The sequence below is a fragment of the Melanerpes formicivorus genome, unplaced genomic scaffold, assembly GCF_026170545.1.
Source record: "Melanerpes formicivorus ecotype bairdi unplaced genomic scaffold, bMelFor1.0.p_v2 SCAF_14, whole genome shotgun sequence".
NCBI classification, from domain to species: Eukaryota; Metazoa; Chordata; class Aves; order Piciformes; family Picidae; genus Melanerpes; species Melanerpes formicivorus.
The window spans coordinates 12,183,018-12,197,327 of record NW_027142366.1 but is presented as its reverse complement, the minus strand read 5'-3'; the positions used below and the strand labels follow the sequence as shown (position 1 = coordinate 12,197,327).

General features: G+C 53.7%; 1 protein-coding gene across 2 annotated transcripts in view; it reads right to left on the bottom strand.

Annotated features, from left to right (window-relative positions):
* AXIN1 (axin 1) overlaps positions 1-14,310 on the bottom strand; it is a 77,426-nt gene that overhangs the window by 4,136 nt on the left and 58,980 nt on the right. For both annotated transcript variants that reach the window (XM_068147061.1, XM_068147060.1), the window contains 4 exons: positions 11,568-11,705; positions 5,619-6,172; positions 3,439-3,615; positions 2,094-2,339 (listed from right to left, as the gene is read on the bottom strand). In XM_068147061.1, coding sequence (XP_068003162.1) covers positions 2,094-2,339; positions 3,439-3,615; positions 5,619-6,172; positions 11,568-11,705 — 1,115 coding nt within the window. The remainder of the gene's footprint in view (positions 1-2,093; positions 2,340-3,438; positions 3,616-5,618; positions 6,173-11,567; positions 11,706-14,310) is intronic.

The window sequence follows — 14,310 nt, the reverse complement described above, 5'->3', positions numbered from 1 at the left end:
TGAAGGCTTGGCCCAACCCAATGAATTCCAAACTGAGATCACATTCATGTTCTGCTGCAAAGCTCTTTTCCCTGGTGCTAATCACCCCATCCAGCAGCAAACACAAGTGAGTGGTGACAGCTGCAGCAAATGGCTCCAAACCTGGCTGTGCATGGAAGGACCTTGATGGTCACTGGGACACCAGTGCTGGAACTGCAGGTTATTCAGCACCAGACATTAGTCCTGCAATACCTGCAAGATCTGAGATCTAAGTCCCTCCAAGTGCTATGGAACAGGGAGGGAAAGGCTTCTTTTGCAACACAATGCAAGTGCTGGGATAACAGGCACTGGAGCTGCAGGGCAGTGGTGGGGAGGGAGTGGGGCTGCTGGGGCCCCAGCCAGGGCAGTGGGCAGTTAGGTGGGGAAGGGCACTGCTAGTGAGCCAGGTAACCATGCTGGCAAGGTCAGCTTGGCCCTGCCAAGCTGGCACAGTGTCCTCTCCTCCCACAGACAGCCCAAGCTGGTGCCTCAAGGACAGCCCTGGGCTCACCTCCACCTCTCCTGCTGCTGGCGCCGAGCTTCCCCAAGGCTGCTGACAAACCTGGGGCACTGGCTCCAATTTCCCAGAGCCTGTCACAGCTCCCGACTGAAATAAATCACAGATGGTGTTTCCATGTCAGCTCTCCCTCTGCCTCTGCTCTCCTAAGAGCCATGTGGTCTATTTTCAGGCAGGCTCCTGTGCTAACCATGGCAGGAGCTCTCTAGCTCAGGCATGCTTCAGCTGGAGCACCCAACCCTGCCAAAATCCAGCAGAGCGACTCCAGCACCCAGGAGGGTGTCTTTGGCTCCCTGGGGATCACTGCATCCATTCTTGCCTTCCCCTGGACCTGGGCACATTTGCTTTTCATGAACAGTTCCCTGACAAAGAAGGTGGCTCCCTGTTTTTCCATGCATGGGGTAGGCCTGAGAGATCCCTTCTCAGCAGGAGAAGAGGCAGGCCTCATGAAGAGCTGGGATTGCTCAGGCTGCCTGCACAGCATTCAGCACAGTGCTCACAAAACACACCTCATTACCATTCCAGTATTAATTGCATGTGCACACAGCCCAGGGTGGTGTTTCCAAAGTGTGCACCTGCACCTGGACATTTCTGGGGAAGGTGCATGAATTTAGTAGGACTGTGAACGACCCTGCTAATAAACCCCATCCAATTACACCCACTGGAAGGCAGATCAAATAAACCTGCCTGAACCTGAGGAGGGTACAGCCCTCTCATTACCTAGCTTTCAGTCAGTGCTCTGCTATAAATATGCAGAAGCCTGCCACATGGCCACTGCAAGCAAAAATAATTGGAGCTTGGCAATTAAAAGAGCTCCTTCTTGAAATTACAGAGGTGGTTCTAAGAGCAAGGCTGCAAAGTTTCAAGTTTTCAGAAGACAGCTATAAAGCTGTGAAAGGTTCTTAATGGCCAAAGTGCTTTTAGCTGTTAACAGTAATTATCTGACACTTCAAACAGGCTTTTCATCTGAGAGCTCCATGTTGCCCTGCAAATAATGTTCCCCACAAGAAAACCCAGGAGCAGAAGGAGCTCTGCAACAGGCACTGAGCTGAGTCACAGACCTGGGTACAGCCACGCAGCAGGACTGCAGGGCACTGCTCTCACCCAGTGCCACCAGCAGCCCTTGCTGGAAGCCTGCAGGAGGTGTAGATAAAGAGTCAATACATCATCTTCTTCTGCACTTAACTCCACTCCTGCACCAACCCCTGAAGTCATTGTGAATGAGCAGAGAGAGCTCTCCCATACCATGTCCTTCTAGGTTTGCTCCCCTTGCCCAGTTCCTCCTCAAGCTCTCAGCAGCCCCTTCCCCACCCTTCCAGGAGCATTTCCAGCCTCTCCATCCACAAACCACAAGCCCACAAGCCCTTCAATGTGAGTTTTGGCATCAGCACCACCATAACAGAGGCAGTAAAGCAGAACTCCCTGCCCCCTGCATGTGCTGCCACCCAGATGGTGCTGGGAGCTGAAGACCAGAGCAGAGGACGTGGATGTGAGCTCCAGCTGCCCACCTTCAGGGCAGGCTCCCTGCTCCCTCCCATCACAGACACCACTGCTGTACCTTTGCTTAGGAGGGAGTTTTCCAGCCCTTTTTTCCTCCTCTTCCAACCTCCTGCGAGCTTCTTCCAGCTGGGTGAGAGGGTTGGGGGCTGGGTTGGGCGGCATGGTGGGATCCTGGATGAAGGGGTGCGAGGGTTGGACGACGTTCCGGAGCTGGGCGCTGACCCAGGGATGCACCGCCACAGGGCGCTCGATGGAGAGAGGTCTGCCCACGTCATGGGACAGCTGCTTCTTAGCACCTGAAGAGCTGCACACAGAGACAAAGGGTTGACATGGACTGCAGAGCTGCTCTGCACAGGCACAAAGTCTCCTAGGTGGACCCACTGCTTCTGCAGCTGGACAGGGGCACCACTGGGAGAGGGGAGCACCAGCCATCTCTAGAGGTGATTTCAGGACAAGAGTGAGCAACCTAACCCTGACACAAGCCCACACACCTGCTTAAGGCTTCTCACCAAGTGCACAATACTTCAGATAAAACCACCAAGAGGCAGCTCCCTCATTCATGACACTCCCCCAGCAGAGGCTCTGCCATGTGCTGATGACACAGGCTGGGAGCCTCTCCATGAACTGCTGATTGGCATCTCCAAGGAAAGAGATGTTGCAGGGATGTGCTCCTCCTTCCCCAGCACCAGCAGCAGAACCTGCTGCCTGACTTCATGGTGACCTCGCACTGCCCATGGCCCTGGAACTCAGTCCCAGCTCACCCTGGCCTCTACTGTCCAGCAAGAGAAGAACCCACCAGCAGTTTCAGCACTCAGCCACCAGCACAGATGTGTCAGGGGGGATGAGACCCTAGAACCCTCTCACCACCATGCAGCAAGCACCAGTTTATGCCAGAGACACAAACAATGCCTGAGGGTTGGTGCCTGCAGATCCATCTGACTCCAGAGAGGTTCCTGAGACAGCCACGTCCTTTGCTGCACTCTAGGCAGGCAAGGCCATCCCAGAGGATGCTCCCAGCACTGGGCAGCTCTGACCTGTGCTCAACTGCTTACTCGGTGCAGCAGGTCCTACCAGCACTTTGCAGAAGACCCAGGCACTCACCTACAGCAAAAGGTTAAAGTAAACCCACTGCCTGCCTACTGTGTGCTGCTTCAGCCACCTCAGAACCACAGAGGCAACTTGTGAGTCTCCTGGGGCTGCCACCTCCCTCCTGTGGCCACAAGTCATTCTTCAGCAAAACCAACTCTTATAGGGCAATCCTAAGTCTCCAAATGGTCTCAGCCCCTGGGCCTAGTGGATTCTTGTCTTCCTGGGGTCTCCAGAACCAGGCAGACTACTGGAGAGCCCTGTGCAGAGGGTGTAATATAACAGTGTGAAGACCCCCTCACCCTGCCAGCCCTTACCCATGGTTTGTTTTCTTATGCCTGCTGATCTCCTTCTCTCCTTCTATGATCCACTGAAGGATCTTCTGGTTTCTCTCCACGTCTTCAGGAGATCCTGGCATCTCATAGTTGGCACCATCACTTTTCCCTGAATCAGTCTTCTTACCATTTCTTTTGGAGAGCAGACTGGCCTTCCCACTGCAAGGACAAAGCTTGAGACATTAGCACTGCCTGAGCCGAGCCCCTGCAGCCCTCAGCAGAGGATGGACATCTCTGTCTCCAGGCAGTCAGCCCTGCTGGGGGTCTGGTGCTGCCTGCAGTACAGATGTGGTCCTGGCTTCCTTCTGCAGCCCCCAGTGCTACCATAGCTTGAACCAGCTGTGTATGATTGAGGTTAAAAGCAAGACTGGCTAGACCTAGGCACAGCAGGTTCCTCCATCCAGACACCTGCAGGGAACTTCTCCTCCAGCCAAGTGAGCCACAACTATGTGGCAAAAAGCCCAGCAGATCTGCCACATGAAGGGTTGTGTCAAACCCTTTGCTCAGAGCATGAAGTTCCTCCTGGTGCTGCAATACAGCAGAGACCTGAGCCCTTCTCATCTCCTCCAGACTCACTGACAGCCCAGATTGATGATGTGCCATGCCCAGCACTCGCTTCTCACCCCCATCTGAACCGAGGCTTCCCACCATGGTACAAGATCACATCCTGGGGAGGGGGCTGCTTTCTTCTGTGAGAAGCCCAGGCACCTCAAAACCCATGGCCAAACAGACACCAGGCAGTAGCCAACACTCTGGCTATGCTTAGGGTTGCAGCCAAGGCTCCTACAGAACCCCCACACGTCAGTGTGCCCAGCTGGGCAGCCCCATGCTCAGGTGGCCACACAGAATCCACCCATGCTGGCCTATCAGTACCACAGCCTGTCATTTCATGGGACCTCCACCATCCTCATCACCTGCCTTAGTCCTCACATCCTTCCTTCTGCTTCTGCACAGGAAAAAGAGCCTGAGCAGCACAGAGCAGTGACAGCCCCTCGGGCAGCTTTGCTGGGAACAAAGGCCTGGAGAGCAGTTGCTGATCTACAAATGCAGGGCAAGCTGACAACTTCTCTGCTTCCCCCCCCGAGGATAGTGGGTATCAGATGAAATTCTCCAGCAGCACTGTAAACAAGAAGAAAGCCTTTTTGCACAGGTTGTAACCATCCTGCAGCTGTGGGGGACAGCAGCTCAGCTGGGCTCAGCAAGGAGCCTCTTGCCTGTCAAACCAGACTGTTTAGATGGCAACCATTCTCTTGTGAAACTCTGACCTGGGCACTGCCAAGACCTGGGAGTTTGTGCCAGAGAGAGGACAGCTCCAAAAGTGTTTCTTATAACCCCCTTAACCATGTGCTGTAGTTGGTGCTGCAGAGAAGTCCTGGGTCTAGATGGGACTTTGGGTGGACCCAGCAGGGCCATACTCATGCTCTGTCAAAGCAACAACCTCTTGCCACAGAAGCAGGGCAGATGTAGGTGCTTCTCCCTCCCTGCAGAGCAGTGTGCTTTGGCTGCCTCCGCACTCTGCCTCCCACTCTAGAAAGCTGTTCCTGTCCACTGCAGCCCCAGCCCCTGCCTTCACTAAACATCCCACCCCTGATACTCTGCAAAGCATCACCCCAGAGCCACAGCTCTCCCCTGTGCCTGCCTCATCACCATCCTCAACCTGGGCAACCCTGAGCTCTGCTTTCACCTTTGTAGTCATCCAGTAACAGGATGTCCACAGCAGAGGAGCTTTGTCCTCTGCCCTCAGCATGGAGGGGATGGAGGAATTCAAATGGCCAAGATGGACAAAAGCCCCTAAGGCAGCAAAGTGCCTTTTCTGGGCAGAGGGTCCCTACCCTGCTGAATGTCCCCTAGGGCCAGGATGCCATGGCAGCACTGTGGTGTCCATCACATTGTCAGGAAGAGAAAGGAACCCTCCTGGTGAATGGGTTAGGCCTTGCAAGAGGGAAGGCAGCTTTTGTCCTCTCAGAGACACCTTAGGAGAGCAGTTGCTGCTGCCCAGGACACAACCTTATGCTTACAGCAACTCCTGCTGCATGGTGAAGAGCAGTGAGAGGCCCTTAAGCCATGAGAAAACGTGGTTCAACCACCACAGCCCATTTGTGAGAGAGCTCCCTAGAGAAGCCAGGGCTCTGGGGCTCCTGTGGGGTGCTGCCTCAACTCACCTGTAGCCTAAGGAGTCCATGGGGCCGGGGGCCATGCCCAAGCTCTCGGTGTAGTTGCGTGCCTTGGTTGCATAGTTGTGCGGATCGACGTTCCAGGCGAAGCTGCTCTGCACCCGCTGCGTGGCCTCGGCCTCGATCTGCTCTTTTGGCTTCATCCCGCTGTGGTGATGGATGTGGTGGTAGATGTGTTTGTGGTGGTACAAGTTAGCTGCATCCAGTTTCATTCCTGATTTGGTTGCGTGCTTGCCGTGCCCCGCAGGAACGGTGCCCAGTGTCCCTGCCAGCTTCCCCAGGTGGCCGCTCTCGGGGGACCGCGGCTTGGGAGAGTGGCGGCCGGGCCCCGGGGACTGGCAGCCCGGGGTCTTCATCACACGCTGCACGTGCTCATCCAGGATGCTCTCGGGGTTTTCCTCGTGGGCATCCCTCATCTGCATCCCAGCACAGCCCATCTCAGCGTAACGAGGAGCAAAGTGATGAAAGGCTTGGGCAGAAGGCATCTTGTGGCTAAGGACTGAGGGCCCAGAAGAGACATCTGCATCCTCACCCTCTTCTTCCTGCAAGGCAGCAAAAAGGGCAATCAGAGAATGGCAGCGGGGTGCTGGAAGGGGTCCCTAGTCTCACCTCCTGCTTGCAGCAGGGATGCTGCCAGCTCTTGAAGGGGTCAGGCCTCACTCTGTCCAGCCAGATCTTGAACGTTTTCAAGATGTGGATCCACTGCTCCTCTGGAGACCTGTCCCAGACTGTGCCACCCTCCTCTGGAAAAACACCTTAATGCTCAACCTGACCATGTGCAGTTCCAGCTGTGGCTGTCACCTTGCTGCCACCAAGCAGTGCTGCTCAGGTCTCTGTACCTGCCTTCTGTGCTACTATTAACAAGGGTCTCCCAAAGGCAACCTCTGAAGTGCAGCCCACACATCACAACCAGCACTGACAGATGCAGCTTCTTCTGCTAAACGTCACAACTCAGCTGGACGTGTGAGCAAGCAGAGCCTCATGAGAAAGCTCTCCAAGCCCTGGAAGGTGGCTCTGTAATAACCAGCAGCAGAAAAAACTTACTGCACTGTACCTGTGCCCTCCTACGAGGCTTTGGCACATTTCAAAGCTCATCAGAGCCCAAAGATGCAGGAAATGTGGTAAAACCACTTTTTGAGTCAGGTGAGGCCAGGGGGTGTCCCCACCCCAGTGACAGTTCCCAAAGCAAAGCAAACGGTGGGCCTGGACCAGAAGCAACTGAAGGTCAACAGCAGCAGAAAGAGTTTTGAAAGTATAACACTGCTTTCTCCTGAGCATGCTAAGGCTGGTGGAAGCCACTTCATGCAGATAAAGGAAGGGGCTGGAACTTGCTCTTGTGGCTCCCTAGTGTCCAGGACATGCTGTCAGCAACTCTGAAGTCCTTGCCAGGATGAACAAAACTCCTCCATGCTGACAGGCACAGTTTTGATGCTGACAAATTCCTTTACACTCCAACATAAACTCAGATCCTTATGAAGTTTCTTTATTGGAAGTCAGGATTCCTATTTTCTTTTTAATTACATAAGCAGGATTCCAGTGAGTCCTTTAATCCTGCTGCTCTCCTCCTTTGGCACAGTAAAGAACTCAGCTGCAGTGGAGTACCCCTGCCCTGCCAGATAAATGCTTCTGCTAGAAAACACTGAGTGCCACCAGCTCTGCCTGGCGGGTGTCCTCATCCATCACTTGCTAACCAGCTTCAAAGACTCAGCTGCCAACCACAGAGCAGGAAAGCAAATAACAGACTTCCTCCCAGTGTCACACCTGGGGGCTCAAACCTCAACGGGGGACAATGCCAGGCTTTGAAAGTGCCACAGGCGTGGGTGCCGCAAGCCTGGGGAGGTGACACGATGCCCACGTCTGGAGGGGACACACCACTCTCTAACAAATTGCTTTGAAGAACTTCAGAGGCACCTTTCATCTCCAGCCACAGCACTGCAGCCTGCCAAGTGCTGTCCCTGGGCACCTAGCTCAGGGACAAGAAAAGCTGAGGCGTGTGCTGACTAAATCCCTGCCACGGGGTAAGCTCTTATTAGCAGTTTATGAAAACCTAATGATATGCCTCAGCCCCTGGGAGCCTTTTAGGGCTGGTTCCTATTTTCTGGAAAACTCTTGGGTTTAAACACCAACTGATGTGCAGGGCAAGATCTGACCCTGGCACAGATCCCAAAGGACTGGCAGCATGTCCTTTCTGCTGGCAGCCCAGAGCCCTGGCTGTGCTCTCACTCCACAGCAGGGTGGCACAGAACTGACAACCCAGGGTGGTCCAGCAAGTGGGTGACTGGGATTTGAGAAAGCCTCTGGCTGCCTGCAGCTCTGTTTTGCCAGTAACTGGCACTTGGTACTTTGCCTTGCAGCAAGACTGAGATCATGGTGGGCTAAGAAAGGAGAGGGGTGCACTGGTTTGTCTTGGCTCAGCTCATCTGCATCACTGAGCAGGAGATCTGGACCCCAAGCAGGACTGAGTGCTGCTGAGGTGAATGCTGCGCAGGCAGGTCCTGGGGCAGCTGGTTTCCCACCCCCCCCAGCACTGGTGTCAGCCTAACACCAGGTAGGGAAGCCCCAGTAGTGAGAATATGGCAGCTAACAAAGGAATTGGAGTCCCTATCCCAAACTTCCTCTCTCCTCAGGCAGGGCAGAGGCCAAGGGTCTGAGTCAAGGCTGCAGATACCAATTCTGCCACAAATGTCACTGCCTCAGTCTGCAGTGAAAGAAACAACACAGGGCATGAGTCTGGGGCAGCACAAGCTAGGGCTGCAGTGCAGGACATTGGGCACAGCTGAGTCAAGCCCTGGCACTGGAGCACTGCAAGGTGCTCCTCAGCTGAGTTACCTGACTTCAGTCTATGCCTGGTGCTACAGCAGGGACTTTCCAACTCACTCAATCTTGCCTGCACCCCCCTGCCTGAGCCTGCTGCCTAACCTGTACCCCTCTGCCCACCCAGCACTCTCACCCTACCCACAGCTGGCACAGGCAGGAAAAAGGGATGATAAAACAAGGACAGGACCAAGTAGGCACAAGCAGGAAGTCATAACACCAAAGAAACCCACAGGGCTGGGGAACAGCCTCCTCGACAAGCTCAGCTTCCCTGGCCACAGGGGTGGTGTGGGCTGCAGATCCATGTCTGGGCACCTTCCCAGGGTGAGCTGGGCAAAGCCTGGCAGCCCCGGGTGCCATAACCACTAGATGGTGCTTTGTTGACACAGCATCACCAGAAACCTCCCCCATCCTCTGCCGGGGGCAGCTGCAGTCAGAGAGTGAGGATTCAACTCTGCTGCCTGAGCTATCTTTGCTCTCCAGCAAGGTCAGTGGTGCCCTGCCCTTTGACTTAGGAGGCTGAGGTCTGCACTGATGAGCTGCAGACAAGAGACACCTCGCTGGCCTGTTCTGCCTTCTCCCAGTGCCACTCATCAGGCTGTTACTGGCTGTGGAGCACCACAACTCACCTAAACCTGAGTGCTTTGTGATCATCATGCAGATGATTCCCCCTCTGATTTGATATTCAAATAGTGACAATCTCAGCCCTGGGTTTGCTTCTCTGGCCTTATTTTCAACGTGCTCAGCTCAGACAGAGAGATCTGTGGGATCACACAGTAAGCTGTGTGATCCCATACTGAACTGTGTGACCCAATACTGATCTGTATGATCTGATATTGCAGCTTCCATGCATGGCCATGAGGCTGAGGTGGCTCCAAAAGTAATAAAGGAACAGAGATATCCTCTAAACCCTCCCCAAGCTGCTCAGAATAATTAATGAATTCAGAGTTTGGTTTCCCTGAAGCCCAGAAATCTTACAGTCTTTTCAGTCAAAGGCATTTGGCTTTCAATCAGATGCCTCTTCTCCATGTTACTGCATGATGTGGCTTTGAAAAGCAACCTGCAGGCAGCTCAGCATGTGGGAGAGAAATTCTTTTTTCCTAGCTTTTGCTAAATATTTCCAGCCTCTCTGCTAAGCTGGTAACTGCTGAGTGTGACTAAGGTTGGTGCTTTTCCCTCTGCTGTTGTTCAGTGAGCCATGTGGACCCAGGAAGAGGTTACCCTGTAGTCCTGGTGTTCCAGTCCTAGAAAAAAGCCCTGTGATCCCTCAGGATTCAGGCTCTCCTCTGGCTGATGGCACCAGCTCCTGCACCTGAGGTGCTGACCTAAAAAAAACCCTACAATTGCTTACTCTGAGCTTGTCCTGAATGGCCAATGCCAGGTGCCAGCCAGTTAGTGAAACACATTCTGCAGACAGCAAAGAGGTTTCACAGAGAGCATTCGTGGGAGTCCTGGGCTTAAAAATAGATTAAGTCACATAAAAATGTGTTTAAACAGCCTTAGATTTATTCTATGGCCTGCAGGTATTTACTGATTTTATGGTATCACTGCTGGCAGCCTCTTCAAGGAGGCAGAGGACTGGGATAACGTTGTTTGGGACATGTAGGAACTTCAACGGAGGCACAGGGGGAGGAGGAGAAGTGCTCTAGGGCTATGGTAGCAGAGAATGCTGCTGGTTACATTGGCTTTGTCCAGAGAGCACAAGGTAACAGACAGGACAACAGAGCTACTCCAGAGTAACAGGAATCTAAGCACAAACCAGCACTTCACTGGCAGGGAACTTGCTGGAGCTGGAGGGAGCCTTCCAGATCCTTCTGCCCTCCTCTGCATTTGAAACGCAGGCCTGATCTAAGGCTAATACCACAACCTCCAGCTCTGTTTAAAGAGCTTCTAGATGAACATTTACAATCACTTCAGTGGGGCTGGAGGGTGTGCCCTGAGTCCTTGCAGCTCAGCTGCTCTGGAAGCACTGACACCTCTGCTTTAAGGACTGCTGCAGGTTAAAGCACAGAGCCTTCGCCTCAGGGCCACAGCAGCTACCAGCTGCAGGGACACACCAGTTTGTAACAGAAGGTGATGCTGGGGATGTTTAGTAATGCTGTGGTGTCCTCTCCTGTGCCCTCAGCACAAGATGTGAAGGTACTCAGGAGCTGCAGCATCTCACAAGAAAAGATAGGGTATGAATATGCTTCACATGGGTAATTCTAGATGTTGGTGGTGGAGCACTGGAACAGGCTGCCCAGAGAGGCGGTGGAGTCTCCATCTCTGGAGTCATTCAAAACCCACCTGGATGCTGCCCTGTGCAACCTGTTCTGGGTGATCCTGCTCTGGTTGGAAGGTTGGACTGGATGACCTCCAGAGGTGCTTCCAACTCCTCTCATTCTGTGACTCTGTGTGACCAAGACCTCATTCTCTCTTTTGGAGCTTGTTGTGGAGCTGAAGGTCTCATGTTTGCCTTAGTTTATCTAGAAAGGCCTTGAGCTAAAAAGGGCCCCAGTGGTACCAGGGCTCCCAGTAGACACAGCTTGCTGAGCTTCTCCAGCCACCCATATGGAGTCAGTGTGTTTCTCTGCCCAGGAAAGGGTGTTTGAATGCTACACCTGATCAGTTCCACATTTTCCAGGGCTGTGCTAGGCACTGATGGGCAGAACCCTTTGGGCTGAAGTAAAAACAGCCTGCTAGCAGACACAGACACCTCCAAGCATAATCACCTGCCACCCAGTAATCATCTGTGGGGGAAACTGAGACCACACAAAACCCCAAAGGGGAAGGAGAACTCCCATTACAAGGTCCCCATTCTCTTATGGAAGTGATTGCTCAGCCAGGAGAGTAAGGGTGCCAAAAAAGAGGATGGAGAGCATCCACAGCCTTGACTGGTGGCTGAAGTGGGCACTGCCCTGCCATAGCAGGTATCTCAAAGCAGAGAGATCACAGAGCCCTGCACGGATGGGGAACAGCACTGTGGAAGCTCCTGGGGCAACAGGAGCCTCCAGAAGTCCCTGTGCAAGTGATGAAGTGTTGCAGCAGGGCAGCGGTCACCCCACTTGCTTCCACAGCAGAAGCTCCCTGTGGCATACAGCAGGCAGGCTCCCAGGCTGGCAGGGGAGGCAAGAGCTCACTGACCGCTCGAACGCGTTTGAGGCGCTCCTCCAGCTTCTCCTCCGCCTCGCGCTCCCTCTGCACTTCCTCCAGGCGGTTGATCAGCTCTGCGGCAAACTTCTCCGGCTCCACGTGGATGTCCTTTGGCATTCGGTACGTCCGCTGTGGGGAGAGCACACAGGGCTCAGCAAAGGGGCAGGGACAGCTGCAGCCTCACCTAGAGGCTTTGCTGACTGGCCAGGGCCAGGCTGGCAGACCCAGAGGTGCAGCTGGGAGCTGAGCCACCCCCATGAGCTCCCCAGCGGGCACCAGCTCTACACACCACCACCTGCCAGGGAAAGGCTTCAAATGAGTTCTTTCGGCATCAAGCCCCACTTTGGGGGGACTATGCTTGCCTTGCTCCCATACAGTCAACAGGAGTATCTGGGCCTCAAAGGGTGGAAAGAGGATGCCCAGACAAACCTCTCAAAGTCATGTCTGTAGTAGAGATGTTGTCACTTTGAGGGAGGACTCACACACACTTACCTTAGTTACTCCAGCTGGGTCAATGTGTGCTGGGGAATCTCTACAAGCCTCACCAGAGAATCACAGAATCCCAGCATGGTTGGGGCTTGGAAGGCATCTCTGGAGACAGAGTCCAACCCCCCTGCCAAAGCAGGATCACCTAGAGTAGGTCACACAGGAACGCATCCAGATGGGTTTTGAAAGTCTCCAGGGAAGGAGACTCCACAACCTCTCTGGCAAGGTTCTGAAAGACCCAACTGGGCCAAAGAATTCTGTGTTGGGAAATACAGGAGGCTGATGAACACTGCAGGAGGTTTGATGCCTCTTCCATGATTCCCAACGGCTGATGTCATCAGGAAGGCAGGTCAAAGAAGACAAGAGAAAAGAACTTTGGGGGCCCAATGTGTCCCAGATAAATGCATCCCCCTGTCATGTTTTCAAACCACAAATGGTGTTTCTGTACCAGAGACTGGTGGCAGAGCTCACAGACAGCTGGATTTCAGCATCCACCACAGCAGCACGCAGGGCTTAGTGAGGAGCCTGCTGCTGCAAGGTGTGAGGACAACAGCACCAAATGCTGTGAGGAATTCTGAGCAGCTTCCCAGCTTGAAGCAAGAGAAAGCTCCTCTAGCTGTAGCTAGCCAGCAGCACAAGCCCAGGGCTCCTCCTGCATACTCCTCACTCATGCAGCACAGCAGAGAGGTAACTCCAAACTTTCTGTTCAACCCAAGAATACTACGAAGCCACCTTGCAGCTTCCTTCATTGTGGGGCAGAGCTACAGCAAAACCATCCAAAGTGGCTTCTCTATGCAATTAAACAAAACAAACAAGGAGTCCCCTGTCTTAATGCTGGAGAATTTGCTGGGAGAAAGGAGCATCTCCCATCCTCTCCTGGCAATGGATGAAAGCCTGAGCCAGGGTAAATACAGACCATAGAACGGTTTGGGTAGGAAGAGACCTTCAAGATCATCTACTTCCAACACCCATGCCATGGGCAGGGACACCTCCACTAGACCAGCTTGCTCAACTTGGCCTTAAACAACTCCAGGGAGGAGCATCCACAACCCCCTGGGCAACCTGTTCCAGTATCTCACCACCCTCACTCTAAAGAATTTCTTCCTAATCTCCAGTCTCAATCTCCCCTCTTCCAGCTCAAATCCATTGCCCCTCATCCTAGCACTACAAACCAGCTCTCTTGTAGCTCCCTTCAGGTACTGGAAGGCTGCTCTAAGGTCTCCCCAGAGCTGCCTTTTCTCCAGGCTGAACAGACTGAGCTCCCTCAGTCTGTTCTCATCAAGATTATCAAGTCCAATCATTGCTAGGTCACTACTAAACCAAGTCCCTAAGCACCTGCACTCTCTAGGCTTTTACTCTTCCTTTGGGAACTTGCTAGTTCTTTCCTTCCTTGGTGCTCCAAAAGACTCAGATCCCAGAAGGAGATGGCGAACCACATGAAAAACAGCCCTGACTGGCTGGGTAATGGGCTCCTGCCAGATGCACATACAAAGGTCTCATTGCTGCTAGGCCTTCACCCACTGCATTCCTGGGCACAGCGCCATTTCCCCAAACAGCTTTCCCAACCTTAGAGCAGTGGGGAGCCAGTGAGTTTGGAAGGTGCAGAACACAGCCATGCACATGCCAAAATGGAGAGCAGGACATCCTGCATGGCCAGCACATGCCTACTTTGTGTGGGGGCAGTGCAGCGGGCAGCAGGCTCCTGTGTGCACACCATCGCCGGGGGTCCTGGCTGCTAAAAGTGAGAGAAGTTCCTCCAGAGCTTTGACTGTCAGCCCATTTGCAGGGCCACACCATTAGGTCTCTAAAGGACTCCTGAAGAGACTTTTTGGAAGCAGGAGGCTCTCTGCTATGGCCGGCAGGACCTGTTCTCAGCATGTACTCTGGCTGCACTGCCTGGACAGGAGTCCGTAAAGACCTTCGCTCAGAGGCTGCAGCTGAGTCATGCTGCACAGTTTGAAGCCTGCTGACACCACAACAGGGACTGCTCCAGCCATGGGCTGCAAGGCAGCCTCACCCTGGGCTGCTGGGAGCACCACACAGCTCCCTGCTAACCAGGGCTGCTCAACTCAGGGAGTGTGCAGAGGTGGGTTTAGGAGACTGGCTGTGCAGCACTTCACACTGCTGTTGTCACAACACCTTGGCTAATTACCTGCTCCCTGCTCAGCTGATTGATAAGCGAGGGTACAGCAGTGCCTCTCTGAAGTCGATGCCAATTCTGTGTCAGTAATTGGCTGGCAGGAGGTGC